At 38.3% G+C, this 25,294-nt stretch overlaps 3 protein-coding genes and 1 long non-coding RNA gene across 5 annotated transcripts; 2 read left to right on the top strand and 2 right to left on the bottom strand.

Moving 5' to 3' along the window:
* Positions 1 to 596: 596 nt before the first annotated feature.
* On the bottom strand, positions 597 to 6,685 carry LOC111329419 (uncharacterized). Of its 2 annotated transcripts, none has more exons than XR_015990677.1 (3): positions 5,995 to 6,685; positions 2,337 to 4,842; positions 597 to 757 (listed from the first exon to the last, which is right to left on the bottom strand). It is a non-coding gene; the product is annotated as an uncharacterized LOC111329419 (long non-coding RNA). The 2 variants fall into 2 exon arrangements; XR_015990676.1 differs by having other exon boundaries at positions 597 to 2,410; positions 3,726 to 4,842.
* A 523-nt stretch (positions 6,686 to 7,208) lies between these two features.
* On the top strand, positions 7,209 to 9,108 carry LOC148725295 (uncharacterized). The gene has a single exon (XM_088731693.1). It carries the CDS (start codon positions 7,326 to 7,328, stop codon positions 8,838 to 8,840), a length of 1,515 nt encoding a protein of 504 aa, XP_088587819.1. The 5' UTR covers positions 7,209 to 7,325; the 3' UTR covers positions 8,841 to 9,108.
* On the bottom strand, positions 9,019 to 12,175 carry LOC148725294 (uncharacterized). The gene has a single exon (XM_088731691.1). It carries the CDS (start codon positions 12,173 to 12,175, stop codon positions 9,251 to 9,253), a length of 2,925 nt encoding a protein of 974 aa, XP_088587817.1. The 3' UTR covers positions 9,019 to 9,250.
* A 125-nt stretch (positions 12,176 to 12,300) lies between these two features.
* On the top strand, positions 12,301 to 21,685 carry LOC111329378 (DBH-like monooxygenase protein 2 homolog). The gene is made up of 3 exons (XM_022934071.2): positions 12,301 to 12,594; positions 13,518 to 13,667; positions 20,073 to 21,685. The coding sequence occupies exons 1-3, from the start codon at positions 12,301 to 12,303 to the stop codon at positions 20,376 to 20,378; spliced, it is 750 nt and encodes a 249-aa protein (XP_022789806.2). The 3' UTR covers positions 20,379 to 21,685.
* Positions 21,686 to 25,294: the final 3,609 nt, after the last annotated feature.

Genomic DNA, 25,294 nt, shown 5'->3' with positions numbered 1-25,294 from the left:
TGAAAAATAGGTAAGATAATTATTTACCTCGCTTCTGCTGTGCAAAGAAATGCCAGATAGACAAAAGAGTTCTTAACACAAATGCGTATTGTCGTCTATGAATGAACAACGTTCTTGTGTTTGAAAACGTGAAAGTTTTTCTAGCAGCTCTTTGCACTGAAAAAGCAATATACAGTTTTTTCCTTTTATCAGAGTTTGATTATCAACACAAAAAATGCATTCCTTGCTCAGTAAGTAAATAGCCCCTTTACAAGGGACATCTACTAATTGGAGATACTAGATAAAGGAGACAAATACTTTGAACCTTTGAGCAGTGCCACTGTTTGTGGTGAAAAGTGAAAAACTCTCACAGGATGTACTAAGTTTCCGCTGCCTAAAGGGCTGCTTTCTTGGAACGGTAGAATAAAGATAATGACCTACTGGTGACAGGCCACGCTGCTATCAGTTACAGTGAACAAACTTAACTTCATAATTCGCAGGGTTTACCGTTAGGACAGCTCACTAACTATTCCTTTGGGTCAAGCTTTTTAAGGATTGATCTTCATAAAAAAATATAGTTTGTATGAATCAGTAAAGTTGCATTTCTGTAAAACTTTGAATCATTCCCTTCATTAAATTAAAAAGATTTTATACATATAGACGCTAGGCTTGATATCGTTACCAGACCGTGCACTTCTTAACTGGGTTCATTGCGCTCCCTGCTGGACAATTGAATGCTTTTGCAAACTCCGAGAAGTTCACCACCGATGCTTTTGCCCTACAATAAACAGTGTGGAACAGTCAAAAAGTGAAAAATTATCTTAAGACGCATGAGAGAGAGGGAGGGAGCGTTCAGAACATATAAATTCAAATACATCTAATTCTCACAGTGAAACCTCGATATATTATGGATACCAATTGTAACGATAGTCTCATTCTTCCGTTTGTCAACTTCCTCGGCCTGGCAAATGTTACAAAAACATTTTGTGTAATTTTTGAGGTGTCACTATTGAAACTTGATTACGATGACATTGCAGTATATCCACTACCGCAATAGCTTGAAGCGAAAATACAGCGAGTTCAAAGATGGGCCGGAAGTTTTGAGAACAACCGTTATGCAAAACTGGCTGATGTTATGGAGCACGACATCCAAGATGAAACGATCACAATCTAGCAGCCTAACCACTAAGCCACCACAAACGTTAGGACGGCAACAATCATCACGCAATTGGAAGTTCCCCTCTTTATGTCGGGTTCCACCGTAGTAAAGGTGTATGAGTTAGACAAAAGCTTAAGAAGAATTTAGGCGTTAGAGGGCCGGGGTAAATGCATACACAATTTGTTCCCCAAAATTTTACATTCCATGCAAGAAAGATAAATGAGGGTCCCAATAGGGTTCTTCAATCCCGCGATCCTGACAACGATTTTCTCTCAATCCCGTAATCTTTTCGGTTTGCACCGGCTAATCCCGATCACGATCAGAATTAAGTCAATTTTAAAGACCTTTTCATTGGGAGAAACTTTTCTCGACAAGGATCGATCCCTTTCAGTCTCTGTCCACCTTAGAACGTAAGTTTATCTCTTTTTACTGAAACAATGACGTCGTTCATTTAGAGTTTTCAAACTTTTGCTCGAATAACGTACGCTAGTAGCGGATAAGACCTCCTCAGGGCCCGCGCAGTAAATTTTTGAGTGAGGGGCTAAAGACGAACGCACAAGTTTCAGCTAACAAGATGAGGGGGTGGGGACATGCCTCGCAGGACAAGTTTCCGGCCTCTCACTCTGCGCAGTCCTTGTTCATTCCGTACACTTCGATAATGGAAAAGCAGGTCAGTATTTAAGAAACGAATAACAATGTCAAAAAGCGCATTACACAGCTAAAGGTGACGGAGATCCGATAGTTTCATAATCAGGGAAAAAGAAAAACAGACTGAACACTTCTACAGAAGTAGGAAACTCTTCCGAGTAGAAAATCAGCCTTTCATTTTTAGCTTACCATACAGGCGTTTATACACGATCGCGTTTCATTTTCGCGTTTGTGGAGAGAAGTAAAACGATCGGGACAGTTTTGTGATGATTTCCCCGAATCCTAACCCTCAAAATCGTAGATTCCCGTGTCCCGTTCAAAAAAAAACAATCCCACATCTCATTCCCTTCTTACTCTAAAATTCCCGGATCCCGGAGTTCAAATAAGCCCAATCCCGGGTCTCTAAAAACCTATTGGGGACCCTCATAAATGAGGAACGCTTCGATTAGACGAGTGCTTTAGACGAGATAATTGACATCTCAAACAGAAAATTACACATCTATTCCGTAGGGAAAAGCTTGAATTTAATATCATAAGGAGGGAACATTACCTCCACGGGGCTGGGCTGTGTTCACTTAATAAGGCGAACTCCTCCCCTCTACTTGAAAAGACTGAACACCAACTCTGGCAAAAATTGAATGATCAAGGACATTTATGGTATTTTCTTAAATCTTAACGAGTCGCTCCACACAGAATACGTTTTTATTGACAAGGTCTCAGGGTCGGGCTGGACGGGAAAATATTTGGTTGGAGGTCATGACGCAGGGACATATGACCAAGAGCCAAATATTCTCCCTTCCAGCCCGACCAGACCCAGTCAATTAACATTTTTTCAATGAAGGACGCGATCAAAATTTTTCCTTTACTTTTTTCAAGTCCAAAAAAGAAATTCTTAATTTCTTTGAAAACGTGACTTTTAGCACAGGTAAATGCAGACGTTTCAGAGACCGTCTCTTTTTGTAGATAGAGAACATGCAACCAATAGACAAAGACGGAAGATAGCCATGTACTTCATTGAAATGTGTCACATCAGTGACACACTTGGTTAAGCCTCGTGTGCCACTTTTTTGTTCTTACCAGATTTGACGACATCTGTGATCTATTACTGAAAACACGTAAGACAACATGGAATCAATGTTTTCAATGGTTACGTCATCTATGCGTCTCTTCTTTGATAGGTCATCAGTAATAGCCAATCAAAATGTGCATATACAGTTAATGCAGTCTTGAGCCCGGTCGCTTTAGGAAAACTTTTGTATTTTAAACGAAAACATCTGTCATCAGTTCAGTGAGACAAGTCTGCCCGGTGATTTTTTGTCCTACCAAATTTTACCAACCCTTGCCAATCTTCAAAGGCGCTGTTTATGGCTCCCAAGTTTACGTTTTAAGCTGAATCCCCGGGTCCAAGTACTGCTCAATTTGTATATCCGCGTGATTAACGGTTAGCTCAGTGGATAGTGCGCTGGGCTGTTGTGCGGGAGGTCGAGGGCTCGAGCCCCGGCCAGACCAACAGTCAAGGTCTTAAAACAATTGAGAAGAATATGCTACCTTTCTATAACATCAAGAAATGGTTAGATGTTCTAGTCTTCTCGGATAGGGACAAATAATTAAATGAAGGTCCCGTCTCCTGCAGGGTTAGGGGTAGGAGACGTTAATTTCCCACGCACGAGGTTGCTGTGTGGGGGATGTCCTCCCCTGGGGTGGGATGAGTGGGTTGGGGTTGGTTTAGGTGGGTGAACCTAGTAGGGGACTACGTGTCCTATTTGTTCTCTCGCCTGTACACTGTACAAATATATAAAAAAACAAACAAACAAACAAAGTTTTGTCAAGATTATTTGTGGAGCAAAACAAATTTTGTCAGCCCAGTGCTCCCGGGCCCATATAAAGCCATCTTCCTAATTGACGATATTTTGACAAGTCATGAAAATCAGTTACTTACTCTTGCAAAGCTTATAAAGAACACCTATTCATTTGTAAGATTCATTCCAGGCAGTTGAGGCTCGTTACCGTTCCGTGCAATCCAGTTCTTATAAGCCTGATAACTAATGAAGAAAATCTTAAAAATTTATAAGGCGCCATTTCTTACGCTATCCAATAGCGCCCTACAATCATTTTAAAAAAAGCCCACGTAGAAATATCTATAACATGAGTAGGATAAACTAATCAATGAAATAACTAAGCTGTCGAATTTAAAATAAAAACTAATAGTAATAAGACCTCAAATAAAAAACTTCCTACCTAAATAATTAATTCACTGACCAACCAATAGTGAATTTTTTTAAAAAGCTTTCCTAAAAACATGTTTGTTTAGATTGCGCTTGAATTGCAACAAACTGTCGCTTGAACGGATTTCCAGCGGCAGTGCGTTCCAGAGTTTAGCTGAGGCTAGAGAAAATTATCTTGAACCACATCCGGTAAGTTTGTAACCAACGTCAACCAAACCGGCGATGGCCACTGATTGATCTTAAATTGCGTCTGGGCACATATTTTGTTATAAGATCGCAGAGGTATGGTGGCACTAAGCCGTTCAAGAAAACCGTAGTTTTATTTCATTAAAGCAATTTAGCAAAGCTAGATATAATAATTTTTAACTAAGGTTTTAAAGTCCTTGAAAGTGCAACGACAAGAATTTACTAATTAATGAACTCACTTTGTACGTATTTCCCCACTGGGCATTCGGCAAAACGGATTCGTTTTCTATTAGGTAATTTGGTTTTATCAACTGAGTTGATAATGTAAGTTGGCCACCGTAAAGAGTTTCTAAAGGTGACGTTTCGAGCATTAGCCCTTCGTCAGAGCTAATAGTCGACGAGGCTGTTGTTAAGGTTTGCTGTGATTTTAGTCAAGGATCTGAGTAACCTTTTTGACAAAAACGAGAGATAGTCTGTCGGAAAGAAAGTCTAATGAAAGCAACTTGTCGTTCCAGGACTGGAAAAGGGTACAGAACTTACCCTGAACGCCTGTTTAAGTCCTCCATTATCAGCTATGTTTCCTGACAAGGTTTTTTCGCCATCAATCTGAGGTGTAAGATGATTTATCAGCTTTAGAAGTGATTCCTATGCGCGGTAAACCGCGGCACGAAATAAAATAAGGAAATCAGTTAAACCTACTGCAGTAAATGAAAATGAAATGTAAAATTAGAGTATTGACTCGGTTTTTCTGATGAACGCTTTAAGGGTTTCCTCACTTCACCAGTTCCGTTCATTTCCTTTGATATCAAATCGTCTCCCTGTTATCGTAGAACAAGATTTAAACTGATTCCATATATCTCATATAGATGGATAAATAGATGAATAGTTAACGATCTTTATTTCATCGTTGAAAGATACATCGCAAGTTACAAGAATGCGGACAATTAGAAATGACTTATTTTGTTTGCTTGGAAAGGCAAAGAGTTTTCTATAACGTAAAGAGCGAGCAGCACGAGCTCACCGTCTACGTCATATCCGTGAGTTAGTTCGTGTCCCATTTATGCCGCCAGCCCCTCCGTACAACACCGCCCTGTCACTTAACTATGGACTAGCTGAAAAGTCAACGCCAATTTATATCTCTTTCAAAAATGGTTAATTCATCCAGTGACAAGAACGGGTCGAAAGTCGACTTCGACGATCACGCACTAGATGACTGGGAAACAGTGAGTTTCGTTTCCCTGAGACCCTCAATATCCCCCTCAGTTTTCCCTACGGGAACATTGAGAGCCCCGGGGAAGAAGCAGTTACTGTTTCCGCCTGCTCTATTTAGCAATTTCTTCTTCGGACATAGTTTGAAAACGTGTAATTTCTATGACTGCAAAAAGATATTTTCGACTCGGGCTGGAAAATATATTTGCCGCGTTTTCAAGGTTGCATGAGCTGATAATGTGCGAGTCAAAAGTTCAAGTTTTAATTTCAAGTTGTTTCCTTAGGGAATTGGTGAGGTTGACCTATGGAAATTGAGTTGAGATGTAGGACAACTCGATTTGTTTCAACTTCAGTGATCGGACGCCCGGGATGAAAGGAATAGCATCAACCCTTACAATTGGAAAAATGCTAAGTCAAAATCAATCGTAAAAGATTGCATATATATTAGAGACAGTATCCACCTACCTCTCATAATGACCGATTGACCACTGAAAAGCAGTTTTAATGTTGCATCACTATTCTGAACATGCGCGTAATCAGTTTAACTTTTATTTTAACAATGATTCTGCGGTATTATTACACACTTACCTCGGATACCTCTTATTGTAAAATGGAGATTGGAGGATAGCCGCTGGAAACACTAAAAAAACAATCAAAACAAATCATCATTGCATAGGCATTCCCAACTAAGTAACATTAAACACTTTACCAGCGAAAGAAGTCATTCGATTCGTGGCCTGAATCTTAGGTACCGGTAATTTTTTCTCTCGTTTTGATGAACAAAGAATGTTTTGTGACGCCTCTCAAGGATGCACTTCAGTCCGCAGTTAATTATCCTTTGGTATGTAAATGGCATATGACAATGGTTTCTGAAAACACAAACCATTTCGGAAGAAATAAAGTATCTCTGAGCCATGACGGTCTTTTGACATGTGTGAACTTAAAGGTTCAGATATATAAAATTTCTTTTACTCACCCATTTTGTTAGCCAACATATCGTAGTAGGCGTTTATAGATATTGGTGATAGAGCCCATCTAATGATAAACACGATTAGGGTTAATTAGTGGTTACTTTGTAAGCAAATGTAAACATGAGAAAAATAGACACAACATCTGTAGCAGTGAAAAGAACTTGAGGTTGTATAATAACGCTTGAAGGTGGCGTTGCAGAACATTTGTCTCACAAGCGAAACAGAAAACCAGCTGCATATTCGTGAGTACCCTATTCCACAAGAGAAAGATGATTCTAGAATACAGTGTCCAATTGACATTCAACCAATAATTAGATGGTAACAAATAATAGTATTAAAAATGATAATAGTGGTAACAGCAGTAATATAATGATAACTTAAACACGAAGGCGCGCTATATAAGGAAGTCTTCCCTGGGAAGACCTAGGCTCATTTGTCACTCGTCGTTGACGTGTGCGGGTCAAATGTAAATGCTGGTAGACGAACAAAAGGAGCTAATGAGATATCTATTGTTTACTTCCACCAGCATGGTGGCATGAGGTAACGTGCGAACCACCTACTTCGATCTCAAATTTACCGCCACAAATGAAGACAGTTTCCATTGGAGAAAGGAAATACAAATCTCAAAAATTCTTGTATTGTGATGAAGACATAAAACAATTTTGAGGAATGCGCCTGTTGCTCACTGCTTTGGAGTAGCTGTAGCTCAAGCTGACTTGACTCTAAGAGTTCTACATCACACAACAGTTGATTGACAAATGGTCCAGTGGGACCTAGGCTCTTTTTATAGCGCGCCTTCGTGTTTAAAGGGACTAGCTCGAATCAAATCGTATTCTTGGTTTTCACCCACGTGACCTATACCTTGACAACGGTTGCTACGCCGCCATATTGGTGTCGTATTATTCAAACATTTCGCGTGTTATCAAAGCTTTAGAAATATTCTTCATCATGGTTCATTGTATTATGGTTGATTGTTTTCATAATAGTGGAAAGACGAAAGGTATAGGGTTTTATAGGATTCCAGTTGTAGTCACTAACCAAGGAGAAAAAGCAGAAGAGCTAAGCAGAGAACGAAGAGAAAGATGGATCGCCGCCATTAGCCGCGACGACATCACTTCGAAGGATGTCCTCAGTAATGAAAGAGTCTGTGGACGACATTTCGTGTCAGGACAATCTGCAAAACCCTGGGATAAGTACAACGTCGACTGGGTTCCTACTTTGAATCTCGGGAAGACAAAATATCAACAGGAAAACCACGACATTAAAGAGGCAAGAGCTAAACGAGCGAAGGAACGCCGCAAAAGATCACTCGAGCGTCAAGAACGCGAGGCAGCTGAGAAACGAAAGAAAATCGATGTCAGTGGCCTTCCCGTCCGTGATGTGGATTTCAGTTATCCTAAAGAAGGATCATCCAAGGAAATTGATTCTTCTGAGGATATTTTTGATCACGATTGCGCATTTCAAGACCACACTTGCTCAACTCTCGTTGACAGTTCAACTCAAACCCAAGTTGATGTATCTGAAGTTATGACTCAAACCGAAGAGTTTGAATACCTTTTCAAAGAATCCTATAAGCCAATTGATCGAGATTTTTTTGATTCTGATGAAAAAGTTCGCTTTTATTCTGGACTGCCTTCAATGGATATCTTAATGACCGTCCTTGACTTTGTGTCACCCCACATCAAACGAAGAACCCAAAAACTTAGCCTTTTCCAGGAAATGATTATCGTGTTGATGAAACTGAGACTGAATATGCCTTATCAAGACTTAGCCTATCGTTTTCAAGTATCTGTGACAACAATATCAAGAATATTTTCATCATGGTTACCAGTGATGGATCAGCATTTGTCCCCACTAATTTACTGGCCTGAAAGACACCAGCTATGGAAGACAATGCCTCTTTGTTTCCAACAAGCCTTTGGAACCAAAGTCACTGTTGTTATTGACTGTTTTGAGATTTTTATTGATAAGCCTACAAACTTGTTAGCTCGAGCTCAGACATTTTCATCCTACAAGCATCACAATACTATCAAAGTACTGATTGGTATTTCTCCCCAAGGAGCTATTTCCTTTGTGTCAGAGGCATGGGGAGGACGTACCTCTGATAAGTTCTTGACAGAAAACTGTGGCATTCTTGAAAAACTTTTGCCAGGTGACATGGTTATGGCAGACTGGGGTTTCACAATCACAGAAAGTGTTGCTCTCAAACAGGCAAGACTTGTGATACCAGCCTACACGAAAGGGAGGGAACAGCTGGATCCTATTGATGTGGAAAAAACAAGAGCTCTAGCAAGTGTACGGATACATGTTGAGAGGGTGATTGGTTTGCTGCGTCGCAAGTATACTATTCTTCAAAGCACACTTCCCGACAATGGACAGGATGAAGTACCAATTATTGACAGAATTATTAAAGTATGTTCAGCTCTTGTAAACCTGTGTCCACCCATTGTACCATTTGATTAGCTCCATACTTCATACAGTACTATTATAGTCATATTATTGTAGCTAATGAAATGATATGATGGGGTGGAGAATCTGTGTATAATTTAAGAAATATTATAACCCCATGAAAAGAGAGCAAGTGACTGGGAATGAGCACTGTGTAACATTAATAATTAAAGAAAATATACTTCCATTACAAGAAGGATCGACAACAATGACAACATTTTATTTGTGCTGTGTATATATATTTACAAAAATTATATGAATTAAAATATAAATTATGTTTTCAGGGGGCAGTAAGGACTGTTTATTGAGCACAGCTGCTTAAAATAGCTTGAGTTCATTATTCTTCTTGGATTTTTTTTTTTAATGACTGCTACTCTTGAGATTAGCATGAAACAACAAAACAACATTTTTAGTGTTAAATGTATTCAAAAATGTGGAAAAACTTTGATTTCACCAGCTCTCAAACATTGAAGTAAATGTGGTCTCATTCTTGGGATGTCAAACATAAAATCTGAAGGGTTGAGTTCAAACACAAGGCATGTTGCAAATGCTACAGCAAAAACGCCACAGTCACTGCCATTCATTTGTTGCTGCACTGGTACAACTTCAATGCCAACAAAGTTATCTGGTAGCAGATCTTTAACTTGCTGCTCAACTTCATCATCAATAATGTCATTGTACAGACTGTTGTACAAATTAACACATCCTGATGTGCAACCAATAGAACTAATGCACACCCAATGTGAATTACCCGTATGTAAGATTTGAACAAAGTCACTGGTCATAATGTCAAAGTTCCTTACTCTTCCAAGAGTTGGTCTTTGAAAACCCTCAATGAGAGGATTTACTTTCTTGATGCATATTTGTGCTGCCTGTATTATTTTGCAATCCAACCAGCCATCAGGAGATGAGATTATGTCATAGTCATGCTCATCTAGATCTCCAAAAGATGCAATTCTGTTAGCTACACCTTTAGTCACACAGATTATTTCTAAGTCCTCATCACTTTCATATTCATCTCCAGTACAGTATTTATTTGACTCATTTTCATGTAGATCTTCAAAAGATTCAGAAGCTGTTCTGCTTTCAGTCACACAGGGTATTTCTATGTCCTTGTCACTTTCATATTCAGTTCCAGACACAACTGAAGCTGATGGATTATTGACAGTACATGTAGTAGTGGTGGTATAAGAAGAACATGTGGTAGGAATAGTTAATGAAGACTTGTCTGCAGGTTTTTTCTTCACTTTGCAATTTTTGCAGACCCAATATAGCTTGCTGTTATTGGGCATCCTCTTGTAGTTTAGACATTTCAGATGGAAAAATTTCCCACTCTGACATTGACTATGACATTTCAGCAGCTTTTCCCCTACAACAGGTTTAGCTTTGCAAACACAAATGGACTGTAATTTCATTGCTTCATCGAAATCAGGGTTCTTTTGATAATCAGGCTTGATCTTAGTAACTCTCTTGGCTTTCTTACATTCTGGAAGTAACTGGCAGCTTGGACAGTACCATACTTTGGGTAAGGGATCAGATATCCCTAAACATGAGAGGTGAAACTCAATGAATGGGCACTTGGGGTTTTGACAAGGCACTGTGCTTTCTTCTGGTTTGGGTTTTCTGCAGTAGCAAACAGGCTTTATATCACCTGCTGGTACAGGTGCAGCAATTTCATGCTTCCTGGTGTACCATCTTCCTAAGATTTCAGGTAGGATACAAGATCTCCACACTTTGGTGAGTTTTGGAAGAACTGATTCCCAGTGTGAAATGTCCTTGTAAATTCTCTCCAATAAAAACCTTGTTTGATTGTTATTGTCAAAAGAGCACACAACAAAGTCACAATACTGAGAGTCTGTGATAAACAACTGTTGCTGTACTTGAAAAAAGTACTGGTGATTTCTCTTGAGCTGTACCTTTCCATTGACGTTTTCAAGACATGAATTCTTCTTTTCCACATAACTTTCAAGGTCACAGTTTTCAATGTTGTAAGGGCATTTGACTTCTCCACAACCATTCCCACAGCATGAACATGATACCAAAAAATCTGGAGTAGCATTTATCCAGGGGTGCTGTTTATCCACTATCATACCACATTGTTCAACTTTCAGATCTCTGTGAGTCTCTAGCATAGTCTTGGTATAAGCATTCACTGCAGCACTCTCATTCTTACGGCCATGACTGATTGCTTTAGTAGTAACTTTGAACAGATCAGGATATGAGATGGACTTAATTAAGGATTGTGATGGCATAGCAGGGTTAGTATGAGCTACTGCCCAACTCAGAGATGCACCAATGCGCCCAGCTCTGTGCCTGAAAAATGCATTTCCTTTAGCCTGTTCCCTGGTGTCTTGCTCAATTAATTCTACCTGTGATTCTGAAATAGTCAGATCAATATTTTCACACTTTTCTAGGAGTTCTGGATATGACAAGTCAAAATTACATGGATCAAAAAGGTCAGAAATGGTTGGGATACTTCTACTTTTCATGATAAACTGTTCAGAATAGGGTTCAATCAAGCTTAAGGCAACAGGTTTGAACTTGCACTCATTTATTTTGGCAAGGAAATGTTTAAGCTCAGTTCCTCCAGATGTAACCCGTTCTGTCGAGACCTTAGCTTTCTTTGTAGTGCAAGGTGCTGATAAGGAAGGTGGAGAGTTTTCTGATAGTCCCTCAATACAGGCATCTAAGTTATCTTTCAACTTTTTCGCCGACTTGAAGTTGATATCTTTGACCCTAGCATAAGGAACCTCACTCACATATGTCGGTAACAACCACGTGCACTTTACTTGCGTACATGCCAGCGTTTCATTAATTCTCGTTGAAGCTTCGATATGAAATAAAATACTTGCAATATGTGAGCAAGTCTCAGCTAGTCCAGCTTTACAACCAAGGCAGTGGGCTGATAACACGGTTCCCTCCTTATTAGTAATAATCCAAACTGCAAATGGTCGCTCATTCATTCGTTGAGAATGTCTCACCTTTCCGATCACCACGAATTTTTCACCTATGACTTTGCCTTCAACACTGGAAATAAAACCCGACACCATCTGATTGTAGGCCTCCAAGCTTTTGAAAGCTTTGAACTGTTTCTTTGTGTAATAACTCGTATCGATAACCAAATAGCACAGGAGATCTGTAGCTTCTATGGGTGGTAAACATTGTGGATCTAACTTTGCGTAGATCAATGTAGCGGGATCGATCCCCACGAGTGATATTTTTTCTAAATACCTTTGTTTAACATGTGGCTCTAGTCTTTTAACATAGTCGCTTAAAGGTATATTGCAAATATCTTCCTTTTTTTCTTTCTTTTTGATGTTTTCAGAAATTTTGTCCAAATCACGCGACATACTTTTAAAGAATCATGCACCAAAACACTGCATTTTGACATATGCTAATAAGCTTTTGCGACACCAATATGGCGGACGCCTAATTTGCATATGCGGTGTCGCGGTGAACAAGACACGAAGGGAGAATGCATTTGCCACTGCTGTGTAGTTTATGGCTTTTTGCTTCCTCTTCTTCAAGCATTGTGTACTCAAAGAACGAAAATTTAAATGAAGGTAGTTACTTAGTCGATTGGGAGTACGAAAACAATACAGAAACCTTTTATTTTAAAGTGAGGGTAAAAGCTACAGGCTGGATTGGATTTGGCGTATCGAGATTGTTGTGGCCCGACAACGAAATCTTAGCGTGGAATTACAATTCCATGCGGTATTACGATGTTCTTGTTGGCGGTGTTGACGGTAGTGGAAATATGTATTTCAAGGTTAAGTTTTTATTTTCTTACTTTCTTGTCATAACAGTGTAACTCCATGTTTTTATCCTTGATACATGAAAGTCGTGAGAACGTAATTATTGCTCAAAATAATGGCAAACCTATCTGCTGCGTTATTTGTCTGTGACTTATTAGGGAGCTTTAGCAACGACGACGGCGACGGCAACGAAAACGTCGTGTCGAAATCTAACTTTTCGTTTTAGTAACTTTTTCGAGGTTATTCCGATGTGTTTCACTTGGAAAATGCTGGCGAACATATTCAGGGACTTTATAACTACGAACGGCGTTAAAGTAAGGAGAAAGAAAGAAAAATTAACCGTCATGCGCTCACGTTCTCGAGAAAACCTAAAGTTTGGTTATTTCACGTTGTTAGGGACTTTAAGAAACCACGACGGCGACGCCAAGGAAGACCTCGATTTAAATATGAATTTCTACTCTTAGTTAGAATTTCAAAAATGGCTGCAGGAGCTTACTGTCTCATACGGCGCCACAGCTCAACTTCAGTATGATGTATAAAGTAGCCGTTGAGTTCCAAATGGAAATTAAAATAATTGGCAAGAGTACCATATAACCCCAGACATTAATTATGCATTCAGTCTTTGTTCAATAAAAACAATAGCGATAACAATAGAACTCCGCAGAGAGTAGTAGTCTTTGTTTTCAAAATTTGGATTTTTTTTCTAAGTCTTTTCTGAAACAGGGTAAACTCGGCGCGTTTTGGCTTTGAAAAACGAGAAATTTAAGGCATTTTCCAGAGGTTTTTAATTTTGAAATATAATTTAATGTTCAGTTTAGTTTCGCTCTCAGCTCCTTGAATTCAGAATAAACAAGTTGGCTGCCACCCTTCAAAATGCCCCTGTAAGCATCTTGTTTGTATGAAAATTGTATGACTCAAATGGGCAAACTTTTCCTAGGATCTTATGACAAATGGACATCTGCTTCCAAAAGAAGATGAACACCAAGACTGGAGTATCACAAATATTACTGAAAGTAACGGTACTACAACAATGGAATTCTCTCGGAAGAAAAATACAGGTGATGCTGTAGGTGACAATGTCATTGAGGTAGGTTCACTAGTGTGATCATTTCTCATTAACTTTGGTAAAGTTGAAACATACCCTTCATATTTCACAATATGACAAAGATGGAAGTAGCATGGAATTAACAAGGAAAAACTATTGATAGAAAACTAAGTTCAAGTAATGGCATGGGGCTGAGTAAAATTAAGGATTAATATCATGCATGTTTTGAGAAGTTGGAGAAATTGCCTGGGACATGAGATACCCAGGTTTGCCATGACATCACCCTGAATTAATTGTATGTGGAAAAAAATCTGCCTGAGACTTTTGACAATCAATCTTCTCATCTCGTGGAGGCAATTAAGTTGACTGTAAAGCTGAAATGTCTGGCTACGTGAGGAAATATATTTCTATTTGCAGAATGGATGTGCAAATTTCCTTTTGGAGCTAATTTTGTTAGGATTAAGTCTATACTTTGAGGCTAGTAGTAAATCTCACCAGATAAATACACATGATCGACCACCCACGAGGCCTCAAGCCCATTTTTTTGGGCTCCTTGTCAGTGGTTGGTTGCTGGTGTTAGATAACATGCAGGTAACTCAGGTGCAGTATCAAAGGCACGGATTAAGTTTTCATGAGTATCAATATTTTCTGATCTGACCTCAGTATTGCTGGTATGGAATATTTGGCATTAGTATCAGCCCGTCCTTATTCATTGCAAGTACAGGATCTGTAATGACCACATTGGCAGAGTTCACTTTTATTGGGTGAAACTCACAAGCTTCAGGGCTTTTATTTCACTTTAGGGGTCCATTGGCAACTTTGCCCTTTATCATCCTTTTCCAAGAGCTTTCTAGAGGGTGGTATGATCATTCTTGTTGTGTGACATTTTTGCTACACATTTCTTGGGTCAGAGAAAGCATTGCTCTGTAATCTTTCCTTTTGTAAGATGGCCAAAATGGTCAACGTAAGAACAAAAGATCTGAGGGAAGATTTAAAAGTTTATTACACAGCAAATAAATGCAGTGGTACAAAAAACGGGAACAAGTGACTCTAAACAATAGATAAGAAAACAATGCTCCAATGAGCTAAATGATGTAACAAGATTAAAATGGATTAGGAGAAAGTACTTAACACTAAAGGATAACCTACAGACAGAAATAATTCAGTAAAAGATAGGAAACAAACAAAGTACTTGAAAACAGGAAATTGTGTGACAGAAACTATCAAAAATAGTGATTGCTACATGAGGCATAAATTCAACAAAGACTATGAGCTAGGCTTCATATTACAACTTGAGCTAATACAGTATAAAACAGTGAAAGGGGAAAATGAAATTACTAGTTTGAACCCATAATTTGGTACTGAAAACACAGGAATCATTGCAACAGTGAATTAGAAGTAGGTAATCAAAATATTACAGCTGCTAATATGAAAACAATTGCAGTTTATGTAGCAGAGAAATTACATGCTGTGTGACAAAGGTCAGAGTAAATAAATAAAATACAGTAGTAAGATAAAAGGAATATGTGGCTAAACTAAGCAAATTCTAACCTGAAAATCACTACAGAAATACAAATGGAAACAACTACATGCTAAGCTTAGGGCTTGAGCAAACATAAAATACTGAAACATACCAAAAGCTAGTATAGCTCAGAATCCGCTTTAAGGACACTCTTAGGAAGGCAACAGATCAACTGAACTTAAGGAGCAAACGGTTGTAAACTTATAGTAAAATACAGGAAAAGGTAAAAATAACTTAAAACCAATTATGGGTCAGGAGCAGTCAATTAAAGAGGAATTACATAAGGGAAATTAATCGGTGTTTAATCTCACACAACAGGACAAGGGCAGGTACAGGAATAATACAATTAACACATTACTAAAATTTCTGACAAATCACTAAAATTCCAGAAAATAAAATAAACAGAAGAACGAACATGTTTTAAGTAGAAAATAAGCCTAAGTGACTCTGTCACACTTTGGAAAAAAAAAATTAATGTTTAGGTGTTTATGGCATATTTTTTCTGCAGGCTGCATATGTATTACAAAATCATTTTTCTATGATTCAGTGAAAATTATAAGACCTGTCTGAGACTTCCACAACTTCAAGTGAGGTACGAGAATCTGTTTTGGCAGTTGTTAGCAAAAAGTACAATCTATTTTATCAGGAAGTTATTTCAGGGAATCTGAACCTGCTTAATACAGTGGCTTTCTCTTCAGGTATTTAACTCTATCTAGTTGTCTCTTGTGGGCACCATGGAATTCTCCATTTTTTTGTCTAGTGTAACCAGGATTGAGTTATTTCAAAATGCTGTTTACTACATGAAGCATCCAAGATTCAGGGAAGCTGTTCAGTCTGGATGTACCTTTAAAGAAATTTCCTGATCCAATCAGTAAATGAACCTACAAGACACTCAAATATCCTGGACTTGGTTTTTACTACTTCACCTGACTTCGTCGACCACCTATCTATTGGAGAGCTTTTCTAAGATCATAATTCTGTTAGTTTCTCACTATCGGGTACTCCTTACTTCCAGTGCAAATCACAAAAGGTGTTTTACCAGTATGGCAAGGCTGACTGGGTTCACCTCAGGTCACTGCTATCCTACACTCCTTGGGACTGTGCATTCTTTGATGATGACCTCAATCAAAACTTGGCTTTTTTGAAAACCTTGTTTTTCTCCACACTTGATAGGTGCATTCTCAAAGAAAAAGGCAAAAAGAGACCCAATGCCCCCCTGAATTACCGAGGAACCGATTGCTTTGTGCAAGAAGAAGAAATCATTGTATAAGAGAGTCCACAGAAGTAATAAAACCACCATCTGTGGAAAGTATCAACAATTGAATGACCTTGTTGAGAGACTCTTTAATACAGCTTGATGAACGTATGTAGGAAAACTGCAGGAAGGCCAAAATCCTAATTCATTTTGGAAATTTGTTAAGCCTAAACAAAGAGGGACTAACGATCTTGTCTTGCTTGATTAATATATACCACACAAGTGTCTAGTGCTTTTTGCACCAGTTGTTTGCCTAGTTACCGCCCTGTATCCCTGCTGCCTGTCATTTCTAAAGTTCAGGAACAATGTGTGGCTTCCCATCTCGTCCCTCGCATAAAAAAGGCTCCGTATCCTTTTCGGCATGGGTTTCAGAAAGGAAAGTCAGGTGTGACTCAGCTCCTTTAAGACATTGGGTAAGCCCTGGATAGTGGAGTCGAGACTGACATATGTTTGGATTTTGTAAAAGCATTTGACTCAGTCTGTCCTTCTAAGTTGGTGTCTAACTTAAAAATGTACAGAATTGGGGATCCCTTGCTCTCATGGTTCTGCTCCTATCTTGTTGGAAGACAACAGAGAGTCGTTGTAAATGGAACTGGCTCCACCTGGTCAGAAGTAGGATCTGGGGTCCCACTGGGGTCAATACTTGGACCGATGTTATTTTTATTATTTATTAATGATATGCCAAACGCAGTATCTAGCGCAAAGATTGCAATGTTTGTTGATGACTCAAAGTGCTATAAGATCATAGAGCAAGAGTCTGATTTTGTAAATTTGCAACAGGATTTAGATGCACTTTTAGATTGGTCCCTGCGCAATGAAATGCATTTTCAACCTGCCAAATGCAAAAATGTGCACATATCTAGGAAACGTGTAAGCCCACTACGTACTTACAGTTTATTACATGGAATTGACCTGGAGGTTGTTAAATGTGAAAAGGATCTTTGGGTTACGATTGTCAAGGACACCTCTTGGAAGGAGCACATAGTTACAATTGTTGCTAAGGCAAATAGGATGTTGAGTTTCCTAAAGAGAAATTGCGCGGGTCTGGTCGATAGTAATGCTCTTCTGCACCTTTACTGCTCATTAGTACGCTCTCATTTATACATACATACATACATACATACATAGGTTAGATACAATGAAATATATGAAGTTCATATATTTTGAACTGCAGTATTAGATACGTATGATGCACGATCCTCGCAGTAGATAGCGCTATTTAAGTAATAGCGAAAATCAGACCTGAAAAAAATCAGGCCTGTACGGGACTCGAACCACTGACCTCTGCGATACTAGTGCAGCGCTCTACCAATTGAGCTAACAAGCCAAGAAACCCGTGAAAGCCTCACTTTCACGGGTTTATTACGAATCAACTTAACGGCCTGCTCCCAGTTAGCTCAATTGGTAGAGCGCTGCACTAGTATCGCAGAGGTCAGTGGTTCGAGTCCCGTACAGGCCTGATTTTTTTCAGGTCTGATTTTCGCTATTACTTAAATAGCGCTATCTACTGCGAGGATCGTGCATCATACGTATACATAGGTTAATTGACCACTCCCCATAGGGGCTTTTCAGGGCCAATTCCCACCCATCCCACCCAGGGGAGGACATCCACCACACAGTAATCTTGTGCGTGGGAAATTAACGTCTCCTACCCCAAACCCTGTAGGAGATGAGGCCTACAGTTTATTCATCCTTATCCGAGAAGACTAGAATATCTATCCATTTCTTGATTTTAGAAAGATAGCAAATTCTCCTCACTTATTTTAAGACCATGAGTATTGGTCCGGCCGGGGCTCGAACTCTCGACCTCCCACACAACACAGTCCGGCGCTCTAACTAATTGAGCTAACTGGGAGGCTAGCTCAATTGTTTGTATAGTGGTTTAAATCAATATAACATCACATGTTATACTGCACAAGGCCTTTTTCCTGTCAACTTTAAACACAGTCAACCACCCTTTGTACGTGAGATTAAGTTCCCACTGCCGATTGTAAATGCAGTTTGCTTCTTTTACCTTTTGAATTCATTTCACAATATACCACAGGCGGCCCAGGCTCTGTCACAGGCTCTTTCACAGTGGATTATTATAGGGTTTGTGTAGTGGTTCAGTTGGACTTGCTTTTGAGCTCCGCAAATTTAAAGTTGTGTGAAATAGTCAAAGAAAAAAAAGTCTTACCTTCATACAGAGTAGTCTGTGCTGTTCTTATTGCAATTTGAGGTCATTTTGCTGTGTTTCAGCTTAACGTCCTAGTACTACCAAATAAAAGGGAAGGTAGGAAAGCTCTGTCTCACAGACGCTCGCCAAAATCACTCGAAAAACACACTTAAATACTTCCCCTTGAATCGAAACTTGGCACCACAAAAGCCAAATTGTTGGCTTGCTGTTTTGCTAAACATTGGCCACAGTTGACAATAGCCATTTAGCAAAATATTCCCTCCACATGTTGGTTGGTATTTATTTCTGACTAATCATTCATATCGTGGGGCTACCTGTTGGGCCTAATTTTGCTAGTGTCCAGGCTGACCGCGTCGTAACGGACTTTTGACTGCGCAGGATTTGACCAACGCGCATTCTAATTGCGTTGAAATGGCGGTCAATTTGAGATTTTTGCTGGGTTGGTTGCTTGACAACCCAACTTTTGTGGGATTTGTTTTGGTGAACTTGAAGGGCAACTATCACTCCAAAGGCAAAATTCTTGGTCCAGCTGGGCAAAAAGAATCTCTAAGCTGTTCCAAATTGAAACAGGCCTTCCAAATTGATTCAGATGCCGAACTTTTTTTTCATGTACTTAATTCGATGTATTAAGCTTGGCTCATGAAAAGTTCTGCGTCTGAACCACAGGAATTGCTTTTTGGAGTTACTGTAGAAAAAATGTGATATCGTGCCTGTGGAAATGGACTCCTTGGATACTTTTAAAAGTCCTGGAAAAGTCCTTGAATAAAAAGTCAGCAAGCCTGTATGAACCCTGTATATATGTTTTGTTTTTTAGGTTTATGAGGTTGGGTAAGGTGGTTGAACCTTGTAGGGAATGCTATATCCTTTTGTTCTAACACCTGTTTGTATTCTATATGTACAAATCTTGAAATAATAAATAAGTAAGTTCGAAGTGAATAGCAAGTACTATTCACCTCAGAGCAGCTGAAGAGATAATTTGCAACAATTTTTTGGTATGTTTAGAGAAATAAACTTTTTTTTTTTATCTGTGTGAACCTCAGAGTCGGTGAAGGTGGTAGATAATTATCTTACCAATTTGGGGCTTGGTAAATATCCACCACTATTCACTTCAACATTGGTGAATAATTGTACATTATTCATGTGAACATCTAAGTATTTTTCAACAGTAGAAACGAATGAACTTCATAAATGCAGGATTAAGTCAGTTATCATTGTCTTCTTCAAACATGTAGGTTTGTTCTCCACGTCACAGAATAATCTTACAGCATCATGTTTTGCCCTGTATAAAATAAAACTCGTTTCATCCATAGAAAAAGAGAGAGCCGTGGTAATCAGTCAAAGGTTGGATAGATTGTATACATTTTAAGTGTACTTACAAAGCAAAAGAACTCAACCCTCTACCTCGACTTAAGATGACCATCTTAAGTTAACCATCGTGAACAATGTCTTACCCAAATACTTAAATTGACAAGGTCTGATTTAATTGTTTTTCAGCCTGGTTGGAGAAGGATGGTGTGCGCTTACCATGACAGTGATGATTATGATACATCTAGGAGCACTTTTACAAAACACACATGGGAAGGGTATAAAGCGATCGAATTTATCAAGGTGCAATACAATGCAATACAAACTTTATCGACACTCCCTAAAGAGGGTTTTTCGGTGACAATGGTACCAAAGGAAAAAGCTGTGTTGGCTGATTATGTAACCAAACCACCAACCACTGGAGCCAGTACACAAGCAGTGTCTAGTGTGGGTCACTTTTTACTTCTTGTTATTGCAGTTATTTTCTTCTACTAGATCATGGTAATCAATAGTCTCGTTAGTTTGCTTCTTGCCTCATTTGTTGGGTAAATTGTAAGGGTAAATGGCTATCATTTGCAAAATATCTGCAAAGACAAGAATTTCTGTTTTGTTAACAAGAAATGTTTGGAAAACTCCCGTGTCAATCTTGGAATTCATGCAGGTCAACTTCTGAATGACATTCTCTCTTTAAATGTAGTGCAAACGGTATAATACCATAGCTGCCTTTGACACCATGTCTTTTGTTTATGAGTGAACATTTAGGGCCAGTTATTTAAACAAAGTTTAGCTGTTGTTTAACAAAACCATGTTCTGTGCCATCTTAATATTGATTTAGCCAAACCTTTTGTCTGAACTTTTATTTTTGTGAACATTGTCAAGAAGGCAGAAAGCTATCAGTGGATGACATTTATTTAATTAAATCAAACATCTTTTAGAGAATCCCTGAGGCCCACTGCTTGTGTCAAACCCTGGTTTGGGTTAGATCTTGTGTAAATAACTGGCTGTGAGTTTGAGTTAAATGAAAAAGTAAACTTTAGGGTCTACTTTATTGGTTTATGCTTTGTGATATAAATTACTGATACCTTGTTGATATAAACATGGTCCTACATCTGACAGGTGATGATAGCTTTTGACCCTTAAATATGTGACTGTCCAAGTTGCGATGAATGGTTCTTAAGCCTCTTTTTGTATTGATCAGTCGACCAGGTGTAAATTTTGTTCTGAGGAGAAGCTTGCCCCAGAAACTGCAAAGTTTTTATTCTAACTATTTTGAATTACAAGTTAACACCCATCATGGTCTGAGACTCGATCATAAAAGTAATCTGAGCATTCATTGCTTGATCTAAGTACAGTTGCTGTCACCCAGGTTACCGAAGAATACCTTGTGTATAGCTCCGAAATGTTTCAATAGACTTCCAAGAGAGGGGAAAAATAGATCTGAATCTTGGGTACAACGTAAGTAATTGGCAGAAGTACTTAGTAAATTTGAAACTGGCTGACCTTCTAGTCAAACTTTTGGCACATTTGAAGACAGTCTTTTAAAGGTCAGGGTGTTGTTCGCCATCTCAAAACATGAGTATTAACAGTGATTGCACAGTAAATGTAAAGCAGCTATGCTTTGCCATTTACCTCCATTTGATCAACAAAGTTAAAATATTTACTGGTTACAATAGTGGCATAAATGTAGCCTGCATGGAGATTAGTCTACAGTATACCCTTACACAAGCTATACATTTCAAATTTACTTTGGCTTTGAAATAAAATTAAAGAAAGTTGATTGCAATGGTTAACTTCAAATATTACTTGAGTTGTTACTGCGTCATTCCTGCTTAGCAATTTCTTTTTTATGTTCTTAATTACATTTTGTGCTTTTGCACACATATTTTTTCTCATTGTTTTCACATTCTTACCATTATATTCTGTTAGTTTGATTCACAATTTTGCTTTGTTTAATTTCATTCTAAAATTGAACATTGTATCAGAGTCTGTTAAGTTTGACATCATTTGTTTCACTGTTCTTCTAAGTTTTTCTGACCTTCGCGTTTACAAGTCATATAAGGTTTGTAAGTGTCTTTCCTTGACTGATTGCATTTCCTTTGTTGTTTTGCATTTTTCTATTCCTTCTAGTTGTATTTTGTAATAACTTGTAATCATTTTGTTCTTTATAGCAACCACGATCAACTTTAATGTTAATAATTTTCAAGGCATTTACCAGTTGAAACCTGGACTTTGGTTGCAGGCACATGAATTATTTGAAAGAAAGTGCATTTTTAATCTAGTATCTGTAGTAAAGAGAGAGAGAGAGAGAGAGAGAGAGAGAGAGAGAGAGAGAGAGAGAGAGAGAGAGAGAGAGAGAGAGAGAGAGAGAGAGAGAGAGAGAGAGAGAGAGAGAGAGAGAGAGAGAGAGAGAGAGAGAGATAGAGAGATAACTTCACGGGATTGGCAAAGTTTCAGTCACAACAAAAAAGCAAAAAAGTTTAGGAAGATTTAAGCTTAAATCTCATTTAATGTCTAAAGCGACATATCAATGACTGCAACCATGGTGTTGTATAAAAACCTCCCAAACTTTAAAACACGTTCTCTAGTTATACCTGCGAAAGTATTCAGTATAATTTCCGGTAAGATTTTCGCGGACAATCTGATCGATTTCTCTTACATTGTGTGCTGAGACTGAAACTTTTCACCTCAAGCAAATCTCCGTCACACGGCCCAAACAAAACTGGCGAGCAACTGAGCGATTGGTATTTGTCCGTGTTACAACACACGAAAGGACTCCAAAGAACACTTCAATCTGATTGGGCAGAAAAGCACAAAGATTTTCTGGCACCAGTCAGATGGCAGAATGACTGCGATTGTTTGAAACTAGTCTTGTAAGACAATGTCCCCAGGGGCTCTTCATGCCCTAACTTGAAATCGACCCACAGCCCCTGGGTCTCCGAGGATGGTGTTGACCAAGTGTTGACTTAGTGTTGACTGATATATAGGTTGAGAATTGACTTACTCTTGACCATTATATTGGTCGATATATTGGTTGAGAGTACTTAAAATATACATGATCCCTTGACTGTTACTCTCTTTAAACTGCATTGATTGTATTTGCGTCAAACTTTGTGTTTGTACTACAATTACAAGTAAAGCAAAGATGTTAAATGTTGCTTTTACTCCATATTTACATTGACAGCAAATGCCAAACAAAAGAAATGTTTCCTTTGCTTTGATGACCTTTGCACAAAAAGTAAACATCATGTTTCCAGACATTTACATAGTGAAGCAAATGCAAAAAAAAATTCAACTTTACTGCTGCAGTAAATACTAGGTAAATGGATAAATTAGCTGCATGAAAGGACGGATTTGCACAGATGCCAAAGACCATATTTGCCTCGCTTTGGTCATGTTTACTGCAAAGTCAAATGCCGTGTTTGAGCATTGTTTGCAAGGAAAGCATTGAAGGCAAAATACTAAATTCGCTTATTCTTTACATATCCTGTAAAAATACATGTAAGTGAACATTTGCTGAAACTTTGTTGTGGCAGAGATACACATTTACGCTTTATTTGTTCCATTTACATGCACAATAAAATATTTCATTTTTGAACAGTTTTGCTCATTAGGACAGAAGTAAACATCGACACAGATTTGCTCAACATGGTGGAATCAAAGAGAGAAATAAAAACAAAACAAAATGCATGTGTGTCCAGCACTATGCAAATATTTACTCCATTATAAAATAAAAATTTGATCCAAGTCACATCTTGTCACATGGTAAACAGCTTACACTGTAACACTTTGAAAAAGTACTGAAGCATGTAAATAGTACCGAACCATAATCAAGAATGCTTACACCTACATATAATGCTTTTGATTTGTTAACTGGTCTGTCTCTGATCACCTTGGAATTAATAAATAATTTATTAAAAATATCTTTAAATACAAGTCAAATATTGGCACAATTGGTAAACAGCTAGCACTTAAAAACAGTAAGCATAACACCTTACTAAGAATGCCTGACACACCTAATACTTTCGATTTGTTAACAGGTCATCACCGTGGAATCAAGAAAGATTCTGAATATCTTCAAACACTATTCAAATATTGTCACATGGTAAACGGCTAACACTCAAAAACAGTAAGCATAACACCTAGCTAAGAATGCCTAAAACACCTAATGCTTTGATTAACTGGTCAAATAAATATTATAAATATCTTCAAATACATATCATATTATTAAAAACTGGATCATTGGATAATGCAATTCAAGACTTTTTATTGGTTTAGCCATTATGGTATATGAGCCAATATACCATAACCTACAAATATGGTAAGCGTGCGCGTCGGGTTAAAATTAAAAGGGAGCCAAAAAATTTAAGATTTGGTAAGATTTGTCTAATATCTTGGGGGCGTTTTTAATAAAACAATAATTCCACTCGCGCTTGTTGGATATGAGATAATTATAGCCAACGAGGCGCGTAGCGCTGAGTTGGCTATCTATCATCTCATATCCAACGCGCTCTCGTGGAATAATTGTTAATTAGACGTCTTGTTGTGTAGTATCACCGAGTATTTTTACGAGTTGTGCAGTATTTTGACGAGCCCGTAGAGCGAGTCAAAATACAAATAACAAGTAAAAATACTCGGCGGTACTACACAACAAAACATCTAATAAGTTATTTATTATCCAACACACCAAATTGTTATTTCAGTGCGGGTCATCATCCACAATATGGTGTTTTAGTGAATCAGACATTCCTCAATATTATTGATGATCGTGGTCTCACTCAACATATGTCTTTTCCTATACAAGGCAGGCATCAGTGCTTGACTTAGTGGTCACCAGCCATCCAGATCTGGTGAACAAATTAATGAGCTCTGATGGCATCAGTGGTATTAATGATAATGTCGCTCACAGTGACCTTTGAGTTGAATCTTACAGTCAAAATTAGCAAGAAGAAACCTAGAACAGTATACACAAGTTTGCTAAGGCAGATCTTGAGGATATACACCATGATGCAGAAACCCTCAGTAAGAACTTCTTCAAAAGAAACCCAGAAAATATAAGTATCGAGGGTAACTGGCAGTTCTTCAAGTCAGGATTATTGTCAATTCTCGATAGTAGAGTCCCAAAAAAAAGATCGGATCATGGAATGATTCCCCTTGGATTACTAGGGATCTCAAGAAGCTATTGAGAAAAAAGAAGAGGCTTTATAACAACTATAACAAATCAAGGAAAGCTAGTGATAAACTGAAATATTGGAGTTTCCATAAAGCATTAAAAACCAAATTTAGATCAGTACAAGATCAATACATAGCAAATACTCTTGATAGTGCCATGAAGGAGAAACCAAAGAAATTTTGGTCCTATATTAAATCTAAAAAACAAGATCAAATTGGTATTCCTCCATTATATGTTAATG

This window comes from Stylophora pistillata, chromosome 8 (assembly GCF_964205215.1).
Source record: "Stylophora pistillata chromosome 8, jaStyPist1.2, whole genome shotgun sequence".
Taxonomy (NCBI): Eukaryota; Metazoa; Cnidaria; class Anthozoa; order Scleractinia; family Pocilloporidae; genus Stylophora; species Stylophora pistillata.
The sequence above is the reverse complement of the archived record's forward strand: the minus strand, read 5'-3'. Positions and strand labels throughout refer to the sequence as shown.